Source organism: Teleopsis dalmanni, chromosome 2, assembly GCF_002237135.1.
Source record: "Teleopsis dalmanni isolate 2A chromosome 2, ASM223713v2, whole genome shotgun sequence".
NCBI classification, from domain to species: Eukaryota; Metazoa; Arthropoda; class Insecta; order Diptera; family Diopsidae; genus Teleopsis; species Teleopsis dalmanni.
The window spans coordinates 93,391,446-93,413,246 of record NC_051847.1 but is presented as its reverse complement, the minus strand read 5'-3'; the positions used below and the strand labels follow the sequence as shown (position 1 = coordinate 93,413,246).

Below are 21,801 nucleotides of genomic sequence, written 5' to 3'. Positions count from 1 at the left end.
TGCACACATCTATCAGGATCCGTGTTAGTACATACCATATATTGCCTTGTGTATTCAAGATGTTTGCTGTGTTCTTATGAGATTGACAAAATTGTTAAATCACTGAATCAAAAAATATCGTGCACACAGAACAACACACAATATTAAGTGGAAGTGATGCTAACAACTATCTCAGTGGAAAAAAATTCGATTTGAGAAAACTTCGTATTATTATTCTCAAAACGTAATGGTGAAACTTTAAAATTAATAATTTAGAAAAATAAGTAATGTTAGTTTACAATTTTTGCATACATGATTAATAAGCATCAAGTGGAACAGCATTTAATTATTATTCAACAAGGATTTAACACGAACGACTTGAGAGTCAGTTATTTTGCATACAACATTGCGTGTTTGCTGTAATTTCGTTTTAGATAATTATATATAACAATATATATTTTTTTAAAATAATTGGATGTGTGCAATATTTTACAAATTAATAAATATTTAAATTTTTTAAATTGTAAATCGAAATTCATAGTTTTCTTCAATCAAAGTTTCACTCTATAGTCCTTCATTTTTAAAGAAATTTGCATGAAATTTATATTTAAAATTATTTTTTAAATTTTAAAAAATATTTGTACTGAACTTCATAATAAAAATTATTCGAATAATCTAAATCTACACATGATTACACAACATGACTACATTGGGATATAAGCGGCTCTCTAACTGAAAAAGCAGTAGGTACTGGTGTCTATGCATCCAGTCTGAATACTTAAGAGCACTAGATCAAAACGTAATACTATAAAACTATAACTTATTAATTAAATTTTTCCACAGCTGGTTTAGAATTTTGTTGCAATATAACAAAGCAAGAAAGTTTTCTTTAATTAATCTATAGGAAAAATTAACAAAACTCTATTTTAGAACAATACAAACCAAGTACGACTTTGGGACGACGATTGGCAAAATAAAACTGAGCTTCAAAATTGAACAGGTACAAGTTTAAGCCTTGATTGTAGGAGTCTAAAAAATTATTTACATAAAAATAAATACAAGAAATACTTCAAAACGACCATCAATGATGGATATTTAGTAAAATTCGAAACAGCTTTTCTATTAAAAAATGTTTTTTTACGAATGAATAGTTTCATTCTGCAAAATTTACTTTAAAAACACATCTATTATTTAAGCAGAAATTTATGCTAAAGACAATGCTATTGAAATATGAAACACTGATTGAAATATTGTTTGCAAATCATACAAATAATGCTCAAAATTACAACGTATGCATATGAAAGTGATTTAATATGGATTTTGAAAAATTATAAAGAAAGATTTGTACTTTCCAAATGAAGTCAGTCAATCCTTTCATTCTTACTATGAAAATAAAATTAAATTTTATAAATAATTTCAACATAGATTTACAATTTCTACCTCTACTTTAATTTTGCAATATGTCTTAATTCCTAAGCCATTAGGACTGATGATGGAGTGATGATTAGTTTCTTTTATAAGTTCAAAAATAACCCATAGGTTACAATAACGAAATTACAGAGAAAATCGCTGTTTGAAAGCCATGATTCATCCTGTGGCTTGATCAAAGAAAATTTGTTTCCTTTCCTCCAGAGAGAAGAGGAAAAGTCTATACTTGGATAGTGGAATCTACCAGGGCTATTACAATCTAAATCGTTATAGATACTTGTAATCCTCAAATAGGAATTCACTCTAATAAAACTTGTAGGTTTCGAAGAGAGGAGGTTGACACCACGAAAAGTGTAATAGAAGCGTGCCCAGTAGTTGAACCGAAAGATGTACCTAGTGAAAATAAATAAAATAAAAAATACTTTAAATTCATGAAAAGGATCGAGATTTCTACGTTGCAGTATAAAATTTAGTTACTTATGGCGTTGTGGATTGGTAAATCTGGATTCAATTCAGATTTACTCTTGATCTGTCAAAGAGTAATATAACACTTTTTTAAACGTGATAGTAGACATTTATATTTTTTCACAAATACATATATCGAATCAAATCAGTCAAATTAAATAAAACAGCTGTTAATTTTAGGATAATATTGTTACTCTGGCAAAATATCTAGAGTGTTATAAATGCATCTCAAGTGTTATACATTTCCCTCTAGATTTGTTAATCGAAAATGAGAAGTGTACTAAAAGTGCAATAAAAGAGTATTTGTATTAAAAAAATGACCCTAGATTTACCAATCGAAAACGCTATTAATAATATTCTATTTGATAATTATAAAGATATTTGTTATTAATACATCTGTTCAATTTGAAAATTGTAAATATGAATTATTTATATGTACTTTTTGATTCAATTTTACATTTATTGCAATATTTGCTTTAACAACGAAGGCTCTAAAGGCATTTGGTTTTATATAAGAATTTAATTTCATCTTTTAAGATTTTCTAAAGAGATTTTAAATTCAAAACTTTGAAAACGATGGTATTAAAGTCTAAAAATATATTTATTTATAATCACGACTGGAAGAAAGTGTTGTTTTATTGGCAACGTAAACTAAGAGTTTGCAAATTTCACACACTGTTGATTTTGTAATCAGTAAATTGTGCTTATTGTGAGTAAAAAAACGCAATCGGATTTCATGACACAACAAAATGTAATATGAAAAAGCTTCATCATCTTTGTAATTAAAGTTCATTAATATATAAGAAAATGATGAAACTTAGGGGACTTAATACGACAAACGCTTAAGTTATAAAACAAAGTTAATTAAAGTTAATTTTAGGGATTCTATATTTATTTAGGCGGCACAAATTCTGAGTCATGAACAAAAAAACAAAAATAAAATGAAGTAAAATAAAATGTCGAAAAATGAAATGAAGAGGAGGAAAAATTAGTATAAATTTGATTTTTACTGAATTAATATATTAATTTTTTTAATTGCGATAAATGCAAGATTATTGACGAAAACTTTTTTCGTGAATATCATCATTGATACAAACATCCCGCTGGAGAACGGTCATTACCAATGCAAACATCCCGCTGTGGAAACGTCATTAACAATAGAAACATGCTGCAGGAAGCTGAATGAAGTAACCAACCACGTTGAAGGGTAAAAGATCCTCTTAAGTTTCTAACTAAAAATTTATGGGGTCGTCGAGATACTAAGTGAACAAAGTGTTATACGAAAGGAATAGTCGAAAATAGTTCATATAACAGAGCGATTTTACTTTAATGGGGTATGTTCTTAAAGTATATACGTATATCTGTAATATGAATGTTTGAAGTTAAAGGTATTATAAAAAAGGATGAAGAAAGGAATTTTATCCTATCAAATTTACATATATAAATCTAGAACTACAATAATTAAAAAATTGGGGTTTATATGGAATATCATTACAAATTTATTGGTCGATATATCTGTCATTGGTTTCACTATAGATATCTCGAAATATCCATATTTGAACACATTAAAAAACTATTAGCATTCTTATAATAAATATAATAAAATTATATAAATATTACATCAATGTTAATTGGATGAAAAAAATATTACTTTTATATAAATTTGTGACTTCTCTGAAGCAAACTGGAACTGAAGAGAGAAAGTGATGGGGAATATTCGTACATATTCTTTTTATTCTTTTTATTAAGAAAATGTGTTTCATACACTTCCTCTGAAGAATCCTTCTAAAGAAATGCGTATCTTTTAATCGCATTTATTAGTTATATTCACTAACACACACAAGTGAAAATAACTAAGTAGAAATACTATTTGCATTTATTACCACATTTATTAATACCATTATAATATTAAAAAAATGTCCATATTATGAACATATAAAAATTATATTATATAAAATTATATTATTAAATATTATATAAAATAAAACTTATTTAAACTCACCTCTGTGCAAAAAAGACAGCCACACTGAACCAGAGTAGTTGAATCGTCAACATTTTCAACATCGACAAGACATAATTTACACGTAAAACTTTGAAAAGGTAATGACTCATTCAGTCGTCGTTGTATTTCCTCTGTACTCGACTTTGGTGGCATAGAAGCTATCGTCATTGATCCATCAACTCTGTCCACAGACTCAAGAATGGGTGCTTTTGGAAGTTGAATAACTTGAGAATGTAATGTATGGTTATTTGACGATTTTACTACTTCCAAAGATTTGCTTGTATGTAGTGGATCGGTAGGGGCGGTGGGCGTAGGTGTGGTGGGTGTGATTGTTGCAGATGGCGGTATGCTGGAATTAAGCGTTGCTGTTGTTAAATTGGATGGCGGACTTAAGCTAGTACTGCTATGTGTACTATTGACACCAGTGGAACTTTTACGAGAACAAATATAACTATTACTGAGCTTATTGGAGATGGGTTCAGTACCAATATTACTCGGTACATTTTCAACCATACTATCATGACTATTACCATGGCTGGAATCAATATTTCGAAAGTTTTTGATATTGCCTCTGAACAGTTCTTGTAGTTCTTGCGGATGATGATTAGTACTCTTTTGTATTAAAGGTACACAATTCGATGTAGGATTTGCAAATGAAACGCCACTTGTGGACGCAACGTTTAATGAATAACGAGAAGTTGATGCAGCTAGAGATAACAAACTGGAACACCGTGAGCATGTCATATTAATGCTGGTAGCACTAGTACGTAGACGATTGAGCGGTCGTATTTGTTCCACACCGTTTGCATTAAAGATACCGCTGCTTGTTCTGTGTGTACCAGCCACATCAGTTTGAGTCTCGCCCAATACTGGCGAACACAAGCTAGCCTGGCGTGTTAATGCAACCATCGTTTCACATTTACGAAGTCCTTTATATTGCACAACTGATTGTGACTTCTCATGATTTAAACTACTTACGCTGTCTTCTCTTCGCAAAATGTTTCGTATCTTTTGCTGTACCACGTTTAAAGATGATGTACTTCCTTGCGTTACCCCATTTACTAACTTCTCTGAACTTTTGTACGTTTCAATTTGCCTTCCAGTTGGAGTTCGTATTACAACTAAATTCTGTTCAGATGGCGTTCGTGTAATTCGTATTTCAGGTGAAACGGGCCTTTGTAGGGTAACTGCAGCACTAGTGCTATCTACACTAAAACTATTCGTTGCATTTCCCCCACTGCGTCCGTTTGACGATTTAAGTCCCACCAATGATTTAAAGAAGTTCTTAATACGCTTGCGCGGTGGCAATGGGCCCCCTGCAAGCCCAAGTGAGCCTGCATGAGGGCCCTCAATATCGTAATTATTAGGAGCTACAACACTACTAAAATCACCACTTCCACTCAAGCTGTTTGTACGTACGTTGAGTGTATTCTGCAACGGCAATGAATCGGGTACTTGTATTGTCGAAATCGGCTTCCTTGGTAATTTTTCCTTGTCTTGTGAAGCTTCCGTGTGCAGTTGGGCTTGAATATTAATTTGGTTACGTGTTTCTAGCAGCGCAACCGTTTCATTATCCGGTGTGGACGTTGAAGTGTTAACAGATCGATGCTGATAGTGATGTTTCCTTATATTAGCCAGATTGTGTACCGGCGAGGAGTCCTGCAAAATCAGACAACTCATAATTAAAATTTATGTTTAAGGTTAAATAACTTAACAATATAACTTCATAATTTAAAAAAACCAATAACAAATTCTAACTGAAATTTTTAATGTTAAAAAAATTTTTATAACTTCTATTAAAATAGAATTCTTTTGCTCGGCAGAGTGCTACGATTAAATCTTTTTCAAAACAGATAGGTGTAATTTTAGAGATAATTATATACGTACCCTAGAATCTTGTTCTAGTTCCTCCTCAAGTGCACTGTATACTGGAGCGTACCAGGAGTACGCGTGTTGCTTACGTGATGTTGAGGCCGTAGCTGTTGGTATGGATGGAGCAGGTAAAGCGTTACTACGATTTTTATGTAGTACACTACTAATTTTACCAGTCTCAAGTCCCGATGAGCAAGAGAAATTATTGTTAGCACTACACGTTGAAGTTGTTACTAAATTGTTGTTGTAATTTAGTTGCAGACTACGTCGTTGCTGTTGATAATATGTGGCAGGTAAGTGTTTTGTTTGCTTACGATTTGACTCTGAAGTCGAATGAAAGCTGAAATGATGCCGCCTCTGTTCCTGCAAGTGTTTCTGTTGTGAATTTAAAGCGGATGTGCCTTGCACTATTCCTGTCTGCAGCGTAGAATTATTATTTTTTATTGTATTTGGATTTGGTGGAGGATTGTATTTTGTAATTGTAGTAGGAGTTTTCAATTGTTCCTTTTTCGTATAAATCAATGAAGCGCTATTCTTTCGTAAGCAAATTGCACGATTTTTATCTAGTAGTGCCGACTCGATGTTCGTTAGAAGTGGTTCAGTTTCTGATAATGGTAGGTTCACAATGTTATCGTTTTGATTATGCGTCGCTGAATCACCGGGAAAATTGATAATGAAATGTTCTGCAGCATCATCAAATATATTGGAACGTGAACAGCTCTGATATCTTTCACTGCTTAAGCTACCATCTTCACTCGACGATGAACGTGAATATTGGCAGTCGCTGATTATGGATGAACGTTGTGCGGAATCACGTTTTGTAAAATCAGTACGGCGTGTAAACTTGGCAAATGTATGCTCAGCACTTGGAGGAGTAGTACTCAAGTCAACTAATTGTATTGTATCGTATTCTTCGTCATCAATAGAGTTATTCGCCAGACTGTTGTGGCGATTTGGCAAAAGTCGCTGGCTTTGCTGTTGCTGATATGTTTGTGGATGGAGTGTAACTAAGTTCGTTTGTAAGTTGGATTGTGGTAGTGTTGGCGATGCATCAACTGCAGCTGCAGCTGTTGCTGAGCAAGCAAAATTTAATTGGTTCTCAACTAGAATTTCTCGTTGTTGAAATTTTGTTTTTCGTATTTGTTGCCTATTTAAATCTGATGCACTTGTTAAAGCACTAGATTTTGCGTGCAATTGAATTTGATGTAGTGGAAGTTGTTGTTGCTGTTGGTGATGATGATGATGTATAATGCTTTCATTTTGCTGTAAGGCTGCTGATTGCATTGGTGGCCTCATGTTTTTGCAATTCAAAATTTTGACATACACCGTTGTAACCGTAGAAGAAAATGCCTTTTATGCATTTTGGTGCCATTGGCTTAGCCAAAGAACAAGTCCAAGCCATTGTGATATTGGCCTAAAATGGAAAAACAAAGTAATTAAACGAATTTTATTATTATTTATTAAAAAAAATATTTAAATTAAATATTTAAAAATATAAATAAAGGAATTATTTAATTATTTACTGTCATGTTTATAATGCGTTTAAAAACCATAATTTTAAATATATTAAAAATGTGTACAGTAGAAACTCTCATTAACGGACACCCATCATGAATTGACAACATTCCTAAAACTACATATTGTTTTTATTATTAATTAAAACAACTGAATCGATGAGTGTCCATTCAAAAGAAAAGTTTATTTAAATAGAAAAGTTTATTTAAATAGAAATTTGTGTCAAAAAAGAGTTTTGGTAAAAAATTTATTATTTCTTATAAATAAACAAAAAACTTTAAGAGCTAACCATGCAAGAAATTTGGTTATTGTACAAAATATTTGAACTGATTTTGATTTTTGTTGCTTTAAATAAACACATTGTAGGATATTCTTATGAAAGAGAACCGTTTCCTCACCTTATGATTTTTTGTGGAGTCTTTGGAGCAAGTTTACTAATTACAGTCCATAGTATGCTTGCTATTTGCCGTGGTAGTGGGACAAACGTTTATAAAGAAGCCATGTTTAGCATAATAAGTGCAGTAATATTTTTTGGATTCAGTATATATACAATGCGTTTGGTTGAAAAAGATTTTCACCTCTTGTACATAGTTGATGTGAATGAACCAAATCATAAGTTTTTTAGCAATAGTAGATCACAAAGTCAGTGTTATTTGACCTGCGGTGTTACATATTTGCTTCATGGGGTGTTTGCTGTCGACGCTTACCTAACAACATGGACGAGGAAATCCGATGCTTCGGAAGCGGATACGCAATATTTATTTGTTTTTAGCAAAGTTGTACAAGATAAATTGGAGCAATATGAGTGGTTTCAGAAAATAAAAAATAAAGGTGAACTCATCCAAGATATGTCTTTCGACTCGTATACCAACAATCCAGTTTAAATATTGAAATACGCGAACTTGACGATATTTGTAAAGTGAAAATAAATTATATTTAAAGTAAAAATAAAGTGAAAATAAAAAATTTAATTTTATTACATAAGTTATAACATATATGTTTTATTACTTATAAATGATAAAATAATTCACTGTAATTATCCGTTAAAATATTTTTTTAAATTTAATTCATTTCAGTTATATTTTGGCATAATAATGAACTCTCAGTAATCAATCATATACACAAAAAAAAAAAATAATAGATAACTCTCGCAAAAAACGGTAGATGTTATTAAATATAATCAACATAGAGAAAAATGTTTTAAACAATTTAAAAAAATTATTTTTATATACATTTAATATCCAATTATGAGACATTCCTAACATTCTGTAAACTTTGGACTATTAAAATTATAAAACCTAATTAAAAAGATACAAAATTTTTTGAAAATAAAATTTTTCAGTTCTATTCAACCTATTTTCATGTTTGGTTTTTCATGTCATTTATTTAGAGCGTTGTCTGTGAAATTTTTATGCTTGTATTTACTTCATTTAAATCACTAAGGAACAGCGGAAGCCGAGGATATAAAAAATGTTGGCGCAAGTGGGTGTCTTGATAAGGATTTTAACATCATTTGAGTCGCAAAGATACTTAACATGCGATATTCTTTAAAAATTCATAAAAATTTTTGCAATTTTTCAAACCAGTTGATTTAGTAATAAAATTGAATGACAGGTTATTTAATCATAATAAATATTAAAATCGTCTCCTTAAAAAAATTAATATAATGGTAATAAAATTGTATATGGAGACAAGAAACTGCACATATAGACAAAAAGGAAATTGGATTGTAATAATCGATCTAAGGAAATTTTTTGGTAATGTTTTTTTTTCAATGATAAACCAATATTAAACTGAAGGAAATTAACAAATTGAGTTTAAATTTGATTCTTCTTAAATTTGTTTTATGCCAACAATTATCACGTAAAATGTAAAAATAATTCAAAATTAAAAATTTTATATACTGTTGTTTTATAACAATAACAACAAATATATGTATAAATAAAAAATTAAATTAAAAACCAGTTCCAAAATACCAACTTTGATAAAATTAAAAACGACTGTGTCTCAGCAATATCAGACAAGGAACCGTTCATAATTATCTCATATAGAATACTAAATGTATTGCTTTAAACATCTCTTGTGGTTAAACAGTTTAAAATTGAATAAATTTGCGTTTCTAAGAAAATTATTCATAAATATTAAACCTTGCAAAAATAAAATAAATCGAAATATTTTTCCGAAAAACGAAGAATATCCCGAGTATACTTAAAGAGTATAATAAGATATTGTTGATGTAAATAATATATTTAAGAAACTATTATCAAAATATTCGATTATACCGCACAGTGACCAAGTCGGGATGGACATATGACTATCTCAAAAACGTATTTAGCAACTCAATTGGTTCTATTGAATAGACAAATCCTTGGTACCTCAGCAGGATATCTTAATCACAAAGAGTACATTAGTATGAAGATATCGCAAGAATGAAAAATGAGGATGTGGCAATAAAAAATTTTTAAAGTCGTACCACAAAAGGTTGAAATATTTTAGATGACGTCCTCCAAAAAGAGAAAGGAAGCTTGTAAAAGATCGAAAACCTAAGTACAAAATCATTAGATATGGGCGATCAGTAAAGGTACTTATTTTCAAAACAAAAAAATCGGAGTCAGTGCTAAACATGACCCCTTAAAAAGTTGATTGATGTTGATGTTGATCCTTTTTTCGAGTCAGCGCAACTGGGCACTTTTACTCTTTGATATCTGGGGGTACTACAGGGTCCCACCCATCTCATTGACTTATTTATGTATTGCCTATAAGCCTCACGATTATTCAGTGATTGATCTAAGATCTGCGTACCTCCCCGTGCGGAGAGTGATTACTCTAAGATTAGATAGTAGTAAGTAGGATAGCCCGTTAATTTTCGCATATAACTTCAGGGCTCTGTTCCTTATGTATTTCTTGATCGGGTCTATTCTGAGGTCTCTTAGCATGTCGTTTGTGCGGATGTACCAAGGCACTTTGAAGAGCCTTCGGAGAGCCTGACTTTGAGCGACTTGTAGCTTTTCTATAGTAGGGTCGGCAGATTTGCTATACGCGACACACCCATTTTTAAATATTAAAAATACGGTTTAAAATATAAGATGAACATCTCAGAAAAGCTGGTATAGTAAACATTTATGCGAAATTCGAAACATTTTTAAAGCAATGTATAACTGAAATAACTATAATTAAATTGAATAACTTAAACACTTCAACATTATTGAAAACTTAGATATATCTGTACATAATTAAATTAATCTTGCATTCAGTGGACACACTGGAATATATATTAACTTAAATAAGCTACATAAGAAAACATCCGTTATATACTTAGTTGTAAAGTTCTAACTTTAAATCTGAAAAACAATTTAATTTGAACAAATTATCATTAATGATCAGTTGTCATTAATTAATAAATTTTAGTACTGAGTTTTAGATTTCTTTAAACAAATAATGACGAATTTTATATTCTCCAATAACTTCGAGACGAGAGAACTTAGTTTAAAAACAAAAAGGATAAAAAATTCAAAAGAATGAGTGGGTGGGTTAGTTTCAGTTTTAACCGAAATGGAGTATATATAAATAAATTTATCTCAAATTAATTAAATAATAGACTTCAGTAAAACGCAATTGATTTTAATTTCCATTTCCAAATAAATCTAGAATTATAAACTCATTTATGTTTATTTTTGTTGTATTTGTGGTTTGTGAGAATAATGTGAAACAGATTTTGTGAATACGAATTATTTGCTCCATGAACTGATTTTTCGCACAAAAGGTATAATGCACAATGAAAACATTAAATATTGTTGATGCTTTCACAATAATTGCGGTTACGAGATACTTGTACTTATAAGATTGACTTGTATTTATAAAAACTGCAATTAGTAATGGTGACCCAAATAATACTCAGAAACGTAATATTTGTATGAGACCATCAAATAAATAAATAGTTTTTCATGAAATGAGTTCCAATATTACACCTATTATTCTTCTTTTGATAATTAAATATACAAATTTATAGGTAAATAAATATACTCGTTAGTAGATGTAATATAATATAAGAAAAAAGTATTATTTACTTTCGCTTTTAGCATTCTTATCTTAAATTAAAACCAACACATTTTCATATTAAGTGCAAGTATTTAGATTTATGAATTTTATTAAAAAATTTAGTTAAATATTTAAAAAAAAAGCTTGTTTTATTTTATCATTATTAAGAATTTTTTTGCAATATAATTACTTTTATGCAGTGAACGAAAACAAACACTAAAATACCGAACACAGTGTACTGTTTGTCATCTTTGATAAAACACGCTAAACGAACAATATATTAAAAAAAATCCCAAATAATTTAAAAAAAACTTTAGAGTTTGTGTCCGCGGACACAAATCGTCCAAATTGTTTTGTTCGATGGACATTAAAAAGACCACTAACCCTTCGGGAAAAGAACACTAAAAAGACCACTACCTTCGAGAAAAGAACACAAACAGTACACTAAAATTTTAGTTTGTGTTTGCGGATACAAACTCTTAAAATTTTTTGATGTGTTTCGGAGTAGTACACTACGATACTGTACTCTTTATTTTCGTTCACTGCTTTTATGGCAGCATCTAAATTATGATGTTTAGGTTTTAGGATGTTTCTGTGAGACACTCGACGTAGTCCGACATGGGTGTGATAGGACCACTAGTTTCTTGTTCCTAAAAGCAAATATCATAGATTTGCCTTCCTGATACAAAATATTATGAAAATATTATACAATAGATTATATTTTTGTTTAAAAATTTTATCTAAATTTTTTTTTAAAAAAATATTTTTTTTTATACTTTTTACTTTTACATTTACAATTTTTTGATTTTATTCTAAGTTTAATTTATATATCCATAGACGTAGTCATAAAGCGACGTAGTAAAATGGGGCTACAAGAAACTATTTGATAGTTGGAAAATTTTTTTTAGTTTTAAACACTAACAAGCAAAAAACAACAGATTATTCCAATGAAATTTTCTTGAGACTGTGAGTTTTCATTATTAAAAAAATTGTCCTGATTCAATCACGATTCTGGTTTCAAGACTACTTTCGCAAATATATGTCCAATACCTTCGTCATCGATATATCACACATGTAACATATATGAATGTTATATTTGAATATTTCACAAATATAAAATATTATTTCGACTACACTATTTGCTAATAGGATGGGGAAAGCACAACATTATGTTCCTTTTTTTGGCTACGCCATAAAGTTGGTTGAAATGTTTGATAATGTTATATTACTCAACTAGACTACCTTGGTATTAAATTTTTCATAATCCCGTATAACTTTACTTGGTTACTGAATTTAAAATACTAAATACTAATAAATAATCCAAGTATTCAACTCAACTAGAATAAATTTGTAAAATACTTTTTTAAACGTAAAATAAACTTAATATTTGGTAGAGATTTAGTTAACCACGCTCTTTTTCGAGTACATGTTTTTTTATATTAATACCAATAATAATATTGTTAATACTAATCTTCATAATGTTGGATTAAGTATGAAACCAAACAATAGTAAACAACATTGTTTAACTTTAGAAAAACGAGTGAGTATATATTTATACTACTAAAATTCATATTACATATACACAGTAATTAAGATTTCATTTCAAAAAATTTATTAATTTCTCTTTAATATAGTAAACATATTTCAAGAAATTTGCTCCAAATATAAACACCAAATCAAAAGATACCTCCATACGAACCCAACCTGAATGCTCTCTGAACCCTCCTATACCAATATACAGAAATGATCAGAATTCTTAAAATCTTCAAACCGCTGTCATCTTATTTAGGAAAAACATTTAACTAATGTAAATATATTTAAACTGTTAAAATAGTACGTTTAATAATTACATTATCACTACGTAGTTGCTTAAGGCCCATGCTGCTATAGCAATAACCTATTCCTTACTTGTTATGTTATTTAAATAACAATGTAAAGTTAATAATAAATAAATAAATAAAATAAATTTCAACAAAGTACTAGTATCTAAAAACAATTAATCGTTAACAATTTCTATAATGTCTTATCTCAATGACAACACTACAACAGAGAGGATTATAAAATTTATTCGTTAACCTAAAACATTAGTTTTTGAGATTTTAATATCGTACAAATTGTTGCAATTAAAATTATTACAATTAAAAAATAAATGACTTTGTATTAAGATAAAGTAAATACCACTTATTTAAGTGGCGGCAAGTAGAGCTTCTTTTTCTTACCAAGTAACATATAAATCCCGTATTGTTCCCTTACATCTGTAAATTCTGAGAATTTAAAATTGATGAAAGTGAGTTTTTTCGGAATATTCATATTTGGATAACTTAACAGATTTATTTCTATGTTACTTTCATAGTAGCATATAATATTGAAATGTCATCTATACTGCATACTTTTAAGGTAATTTTCGATGACTTGTCAACACATAGTTGGCAATAGTGCTATCATAACTTGACATATGTTCGTCAAGTTTTCAAAGCGTTGAGAGTTTGAGGATTGTCTGTATAAACACGTGTCTTTGCGTAACTCCACAAAAAAGTCCAATGGTGATAAACCGAATTATTGTACTGAGTCGGTGGCCATTCGTATCACAAACATATGAAATTACACGTCACAGAAATTGTTCGCACAACTACATACTCGTATCTACCATATACATATTTTCCATTTTATGCCGAAAAAAAAAATTATAATCATTTGTCTATAGCAATCATAATTGACAGTTTGTGTCACATTTTCATCATTTTTAAAAACATCTAAGCCTATCACACATATGGACCAAGTGTCCTATCAAACAATTACTATTTTTGGATGTAATAGCCTTTCGGTACTTGCTTGTGAATTTTGTGGTGAAAAATTCACCAAAACTTTGTGATAAGTTCCCCAACACATTGGAAACATATTGAGCGGTTGAACGATCCACATTATAAATTGACAAATGATGCCTTGGATGACATTTTAGTTTGAAATATGTCACTGTAACAGTGCTGCCAAATCAAGACCTCAAAATAGATAACCCTTTATAATTATAAATAATTTTGAAGTAATAAGTACAAACAAATTTAGTAAGAATATACTGCACCGAAATATAAAAATATTAAAATCACAACAAATTTGTTGGTCTTTAATAAATATTTACTACAAAATATATTAAAATTTCTTACTTCTGGAAATTTTTAAGCATTAAACTTTTAGATTAAAAAAATGTACACAACATAAAAAGCTATTAAAACTGTGCTAAAAACTTGCCCAATTTAGATAAAAACTTTGTAATTAAAATGAAATAAGCATCAAAGTTGAAAAGTAATATAAAAATTAGAAGAAAAAAAGTTAAATTAAGCAAGGACGTCGCTGTTCTAGCTTTTGGTGGATCTTAAATTGAGAACTCAATGATGGATAAAATGGAAGGCAAAAACTTTTCGAATGTTGAATTGAAGTTACTTATTAAAAATATTAAACAAATCAAAAATTTTCAATGAAATTAATGTAACGAATTTCCTTTTATTTATATTAAAAAGACGATACCTTCTGCTCAAAAAGTACTCGGAGTTTGTAAATAAAACACACAAATTTTAATTTTATTCCAAATTTATTTTATCTCCTTCAAAATATGCTCCTTCTGAAGCGATACACATATACCAAAGCTTAACCCAATCGTAGGCCCGTGCAGGTATGGCTTATAGTTCCTTCGGCGAATTCTCTTTTACCGATTCAATCGAACCAAAACGCTTACCACGAAAGGGCAATTTGAGTTTCGGGAACAGGAAAAAGTAGCACGACGCCAGATCTGGCGAATATGGTCCCTGAGCGATGACAGTGGTGCCGTATTTGGTCAAAAAATTGCGTACAACAAGAATTTTCTACAGTAAAAATCGCTAAATGCACTTGAGGTAGTTTCACATTAACAACTGCTGTAAACCAACTAATTGACAGATAGCGTTCAAATTTTTACAAATTTGTTAAAAGGGTGTACCAACACAACAAGAAAAAATTTTTTAAAAGATCTATTACTTAAAGAGTAGTTAAAACACAACAAAATCCGGATACTTTTTGAGCAGAAGGTAAGTACATTTGTTCAGAACAGAAACTTTTAAGGTTAATTTGTTCTTGCCGATAATGGCGTGTCTTTTTATGACGAAAGAAACTATTTAAAAGTTATACCGATTCGAATAGCAAAGAAAGGACAAAGACAAAAATTTTTTATTCAATTTATTGAAATTTGGCTAACCATACAACGCTGTTTCGAGTATTGCCAAGTACTCTTCATCAGTGGTCTTTGGAAATAATCGAATTTTATTTAATTTAGTTTATAGTCCGTATTAATTTGTTTGGACTGCAAGTGCCAGGCTTAGAACTCGTGCCTGTCAAATTAGAAGCGATGACTAATCGTGTTTAACCACAAGAAGCCAAGGCTGCACAAACTTGCAATGCTCAAGTTCCAGGTTCCAAAAACTTTTAAGTTTAATTGCAATTAATATATATAAAGATAGTTTTACAATTAGAGTTTCATTTAATTTCCACATTCAATGGTCCAACCACAAGACCATTCTGTGGTAGATCCTAAACCTGTTGCATTTCAAAAACTTGATATCATCAGTTTCCTAGAGTGAAGACATTGCAAATGGATTGATATTTTCATTTAATCATCGACGATAAATCCTAACTTTATAAAGTGCAATCAGAATGTTAGTATTTTTATGTACCATATATTCTTTTTTTCCAATTAACGATGATGCGCTAACTAATAATCCTAAAGTTTTCGATTCATACAGTTTTAGAATTTTTGATTATCAATATTTTATATTTCTTTAGAATTAAAAGCGTATTTGTTAAAAATAAATTCCAATAACTTTTATTTGCAAATCTGTATATTTAACAGAAAGTCAGATATTTACTTTTTGTATACTATTATTCTTAAGTAGATTTCTATGTATTCACAGAAATCTATGTATTCGCTTAAGTCTTTTTTTTAACATGACATTGTATTATTTTTATACAATAAATCTGTAATACTTTGGAAGGAAGAAACATTTTAGCAAAGAACTAAATCCAACAAACTTTCTCTCTTTTAATTGACTTATGTCATTTCGGATGTTAATTAAGAAATTTTTCGTTTTCGTTTCAATTTAAGTAAAAGATTGAATGACGCACATACAAATAGGAACGCAATAATTTTTACGGAAAGGAAACTTTACTTTAAGTAACTTATTTAATTTTATTAATGGAATGAAATGAATTTATTAAAGAGAATTTGAAGTTGACATTGAAGTACGTCAGACAAATAGTACTACTTTAACTAATGCGGTATGTATAAAATGAACACTATACTAATTAAAAGTATGTATATTAACTTATTTACCATTTTGTAAAATCCTACAGGTAATGATAATTAATTCGCCAAATCTGTAAAAGAAGAAAATATATAATTAGTAATACATTTTAGTTTATTTATTACAAAACACTTAAGCTTAGTAGTAAATTAGTTTAAAAAAAACTATATTGCTCATACGCACCGTGGCCCTAATAATAAGTAGTGCCTACATATAGAACATACATATTTTATTAGTTAATGTATTTATAAATAGGGAACTTTGTTTTTCTTATTATAACTTTTTAACTTTCGGTATTGTTTACACAATAGTTACGTTTTGTATCACACTGAAATGTGTTATTATATACATGTATTAATAGGATATGATTAAACGATATATGTATATCGATTCTATTTGTCTATTTCTAAAGATGTTCTATTTAAAAGTTTTATATATCATGTGAAGAAAAATTTATTTAAATAAAAAAGTTGGTAATTCTTAATTAAGTGAATTTTTGGATGACCCTATAATTGTTTTGGATTTTGCTAAATATTCATCAACAGCTATCTTTGAAAATATTTTTTGGATTTAATTGTTCGTATTCAATGCATAGCCTACAGGTAGCAAAGGATAAACTCAAACCCTGAATTATTCGAAACGCAGCCTTAGGTCTAAAACAGCTGAACCAACTACGTCAGTTTTCTGTTGGACTCTTTCACTAACAAATTATCTTGAATTGTTATAAAGTAAAAGCATAAACTATGGTTGAATGTATATATGTTACATTTATAATTTGTTTTGTTTTTTTAAATTTAAGGAGCATATTTTACGTGTATCTTTCACTAGCTATTCCACTGTGTTTTAAAATGAAAACTACTACATTTTTGAATTAAGATTATAACATTTTACATTGGTTAGAATATTGATTGATTGATTGATTATTAAGATATATTTGTCTAACTTAAACATACAATTTTTTGTGTTGAATGTAATATTTAACAAAACTAAATATAAATACAAAACTAAAATTAATTATTGATTTTTAACAACATTATATGAACATACTTATAAAGACATTTAATCCTTAACCCGACCAAAACTAACTTTACTTTACATGTTTTATTTCTTTTTTTGTTTGTTTTTTTGACCACATGAAATAATTTTTAATATTAAAATCAATTTAATTAAAACGGAAATATCACAAATTTTAAGCATAATTTTTAACAACTCCTTAGGATTTTACTTTTTAATTATACTAAAAACTGACTGAAAATGATAAGAATAACCATAAATTTTAAGTGGTTTTAGATCAAAGAAATATTTCTATGACTTGTTCTTTTATTGCAGCTCTATTTTTAAGTAGAATTTGCCTTTTATTGTGCAAATAATAAGTAATTTAACAGATACCAAATACAAAACAAAGATAAGTACACTTTCAGAATGAAAGGATAAGTAGGTGCCACAACTTTAGTATAAAAAGTCAACAAGTTACACTATTTTGTGTCAACTTTTCTAATTAGAAGACTTCTTTTATTACATTTAACATGTTTGTGCAGTTTGTGCAACATTTTGAGATACCAACTGAAAGATTTCAAAATGAAAATGTAGTTCAACAGAAATTGGCTACTTTTGTAATGCACGATAACACTGGCACCAGAGAAAATATGAACAATGACAATACCAATTTGCATTTACATGCAAATTTGCCCTTTCGTTCTATAACTTCAGATATTAAGTAGAAAATGTGACACAGTAAACTTAAAGAGATGAACACGGAGTTGAATAAAAGTAAAAAGCATTATGTCAATACAGTCAATTTAATTTAACTTAAATTTCGTTTTAAATTGAAGCGCTTAAGGCACTTAATGTACTTGGTTTGAACCAAATTTCATTTAGTTAACCAAATGTTAGGACTTAAGTCATTAGTAACAATTTAAATTAGATTTTTATAAAAAATGATGCAGCTGTTACCTACATTTGAAGAGTGAACTTATAAGTACTATATGTATATATATAAAAAATATGTTTTATATATCAGAGCAAAGACAGACAAATAAAATTTTGAAACCTTACCGACGTTGACCTGAAAATAAACAATTCTGACCATGAAAAAAGACATCCCTTTTTGCACCTAAACATTCTTTCCTTAAAGTTGATAAAAGATACATTAAAAAGCATTTTTTTTTTTGCATGTTTCCCTTTTTATCTCATACAACAGTATAACTAACCATAAGTCGAATAAAAAATGCTTTTCGCATGCTCTACTAATTTTGCAGTATCTATGCGAAATTTGAAAGACACCTCAACTACGACAATCGGCGTTGAAACATCAGTCACTTTAAATGATGTGATTATTCAGTGCGCTAAAAACTGATAATAAACATTTTTATAATAGAAAACCATTTTAAAAATGTGGAATAAAAACATTTTACTAAGTGACAGTTGGGAATAATACAAAAAAAAACATTTTTTTTAAAATTAATAAAAAAGTAAAATTGTTATCAAAGGAAGCAACAGAAGCCAACAACTAACTCGAACAGTCAGTCACCGACATTTCGATGACCTACTTTTCATGCGTTTTCATTTTATTCTTTCAGTTTGTTTTAAACGTCACTTTATGAATTATGTTATGAAATTTATTATGGGAGTATGTCTATGTGTCTATGGGAAGTTTGTACACATCCATATTCGCTTCTGCCTTGGCTGTTTTTCGTTGATGAAAATGCTCATGAGCGCGTGATTGTGCTCGAACTTCGGAGACCGAAAACACTTAAGGCAATGTAAGCAAACAAATTTATTACAAAATTTAAATTATGATGCACGAGCGTGTTGGGACTTAGGTTTTGTTTCCTGCTGTCTTCTATGTTGGAAGAGATATACGACTATAACAAATTCAAATATAAACTTTAAAATATATAGTGCAAAAAGTTATCTGCACATTGTTAAAAATTGAGTTCACACTGTTGTTTCTAACAGTTTTTCTTTTTGGTGGATTTAAAGGATTTCAGGTACGTTAAAAATGGGACATTTCATGAGATTTATTTAAAGCAATATGGATAATAATTATACATCTGTTGAGATATATGGATAGATAACTTTTTATTGCGATGTTTCAAACTCTTCTCCGTTTTTGAAAGTGTTGCAACTTTTACTAATCGAAAATAAATAGTAAATAAATCTACAGATGCGAGAATTAAAAGTCGGTTGAATGTTTTTATAAACCATTCATATGTCATTTTCGTCATAACTGACATTAAATTACAACTTATAATAAAAATATATGCTCTCGTCCGTGTGAATCCTGGAGAAACATTAGTATGACTTTCTCCATATTACGCTCCTATATTAGGTTCTATATATATATTAGCATACAACAAATAATGCCTTACAAAAGAATAGTATTGAAATTAACAATTAAAAAATAATAAATATAATTAATTAATTCAATTATTCTTCAGCGGGTTTATGATTTCGTTCTAATATAACACAGCAAGTGAATTTGTTAATGAACTTTCACAGCAAGCTAACAAAACTCCAAAGTGGGAACATACAAGACAAGTACAACTTGGGTCAGTTAGCTAATGAATACTGACTCTGAGCTTCAAATTTGGCAGGGTACGAGTTCTACCTTTCGTACTTGCACTCATACAAATTATATTAAATTATTTACGAATAAATAAATACAAGAAATAATACCAAGACCACTGATGATGGGTATTTTGCAATATTCGAGTTCAGACAAAAATTCCATCAATTACAATAATATAAAATGAATTTTTGTTGTTGTAGTTTACTACTTTTCGAAACCTCTCTATAACCCTTCAAGAAATTTCGGCATACAGAAAGAAATAAAAACTTCATTCATATGATGATACCACAACTATGTTAATTCATATCGATTTCGTTGGCCACATACGTATAACATAAACACATTTTTAATTTATTGAAACTGTTTGGAGTGGAAACTCAGACGCATTGGAAATGCGAATTTAAACCTTTTGAACTGTGTTCATCATTCTTATTACTACGATCATACGTTGTATTGTTGCAGTAATTCTAATAACTCCACTAAAACAAGAACACGTTTATCGGACACTATGTATAAATTTATTCTAACGTCGACAAAACATTAATATTAGCAATTTAATGCAATCGTAGTAATTACGACAATCTTCTCTCTGAATTTTTTATAACTTTGCCTTAGATAATTAGCAGTTAATATATTGAAATGATAGCTATCAGATATAAAAACAATGCGATATATTCTCAGTTAAAGGAAATAATTTTGTTTAAACAAAAAAAAAAACAAAAAAGGAACGTGTTTCTGTACTAATTTTTAACAAAAAAGAGTAATTTTAGTGAAAAATTGTAGTCTACAACTTATCAATACAAGTCATATGCGTTAAATAATAAAACAAATTTACGTCATATTTATGTAATAATTTTCTGTATTTGTTGTAGTTTATTATGAAACTAATTGTATTTAATAAAACTTAAGGTTAAATTATATGTAAACTGTGTGAAAAATTTCCTTTAACTATAGTAAAATAAATTTTATTAATGCACGACCATCCGACACCAGTTTTTTAGTTAGATCTAATAACGTTTATTCACGCGTTTTATTTTATGTGAGATGTTTTATTATACTTATCACTGAAATTAACATATTTTTACTAATTAACTAAAATTAAAAGTGAAAAATAAATAAATTTTTATTGAAGTATTGCACGAAAAATAAAAATACGTTGCCACCCCGAGGATTTTTGTGTGATAATCGTATTGACGAATTAATTACATTCGTTTTACGAATAACGTGTAAATGTAAAACATTAAACATTAAAACATCATTAAACAAAAAAAAAAAAATCATCTTCGTTAAAAAATAAAAAAATATGATTAGTTATATTCCATGTTCTTAAATGACACTCAAAGCGCTAGTATTTTATTTAGGGCACTGTTATACTCAATATTCAAAATTTATTTAGCTTACCGTCACATTTAAGGAGAGTGATAAAAGCTTTGTCTAAATTTATTAATCTAAGTATACTTTAAAAAAAAAATGACATTAGTTGCTGATAATTCAAAACAACGAAGCACCAAAGTTGGGTTATCTAGAATGGAATAAGCCTTTGATTCTATATAAATTTACCAACGACTCAAGCTTAAATTATTGATACAAAACAAACCAAATAA

The 21,801-nt window shown here is 29.0% G+C and overlaps 1 protein-coding gene across 1 annotated transcript in view; it reads right to left on the bottom strand.

The window, feature by feature from the left end:
- Window positions 1-1,876: 1,876 nt before the first annotated feature.
- The window catches only part of LOC119675084 (serine-rich adhesin for platelets), an 87,793-nt gene continuing 67,868 nt past the window's right edge, over window positions 1,877-21,801 (bottom strand). Inside the window, exons 2-5 of the mRNA XM_038086273.1 lie at window positions 16,656-16,699; window positions 5,762-7,160; window positions 3,875-5,533; window positions 1,877-1,936 (exon numbers count right to left, since the gene is read on the bottom strand). Of these exons, the coding sequence (XP_037942201.1) occupies window positions 1,877-1,936; window positions 3,875-5,533; window positions 5,762-7,042 (3,000 nt within the window). The 5' untranslated portion in view covers window positions 7,043-7,160; window positions 16,656-16,699. The remainder of the gene's footprint in view (window positions 1,937-3,874; window positions 5,534-5,761; window positions 7,161-16,655; window positions 16,700-21,801) is intronic.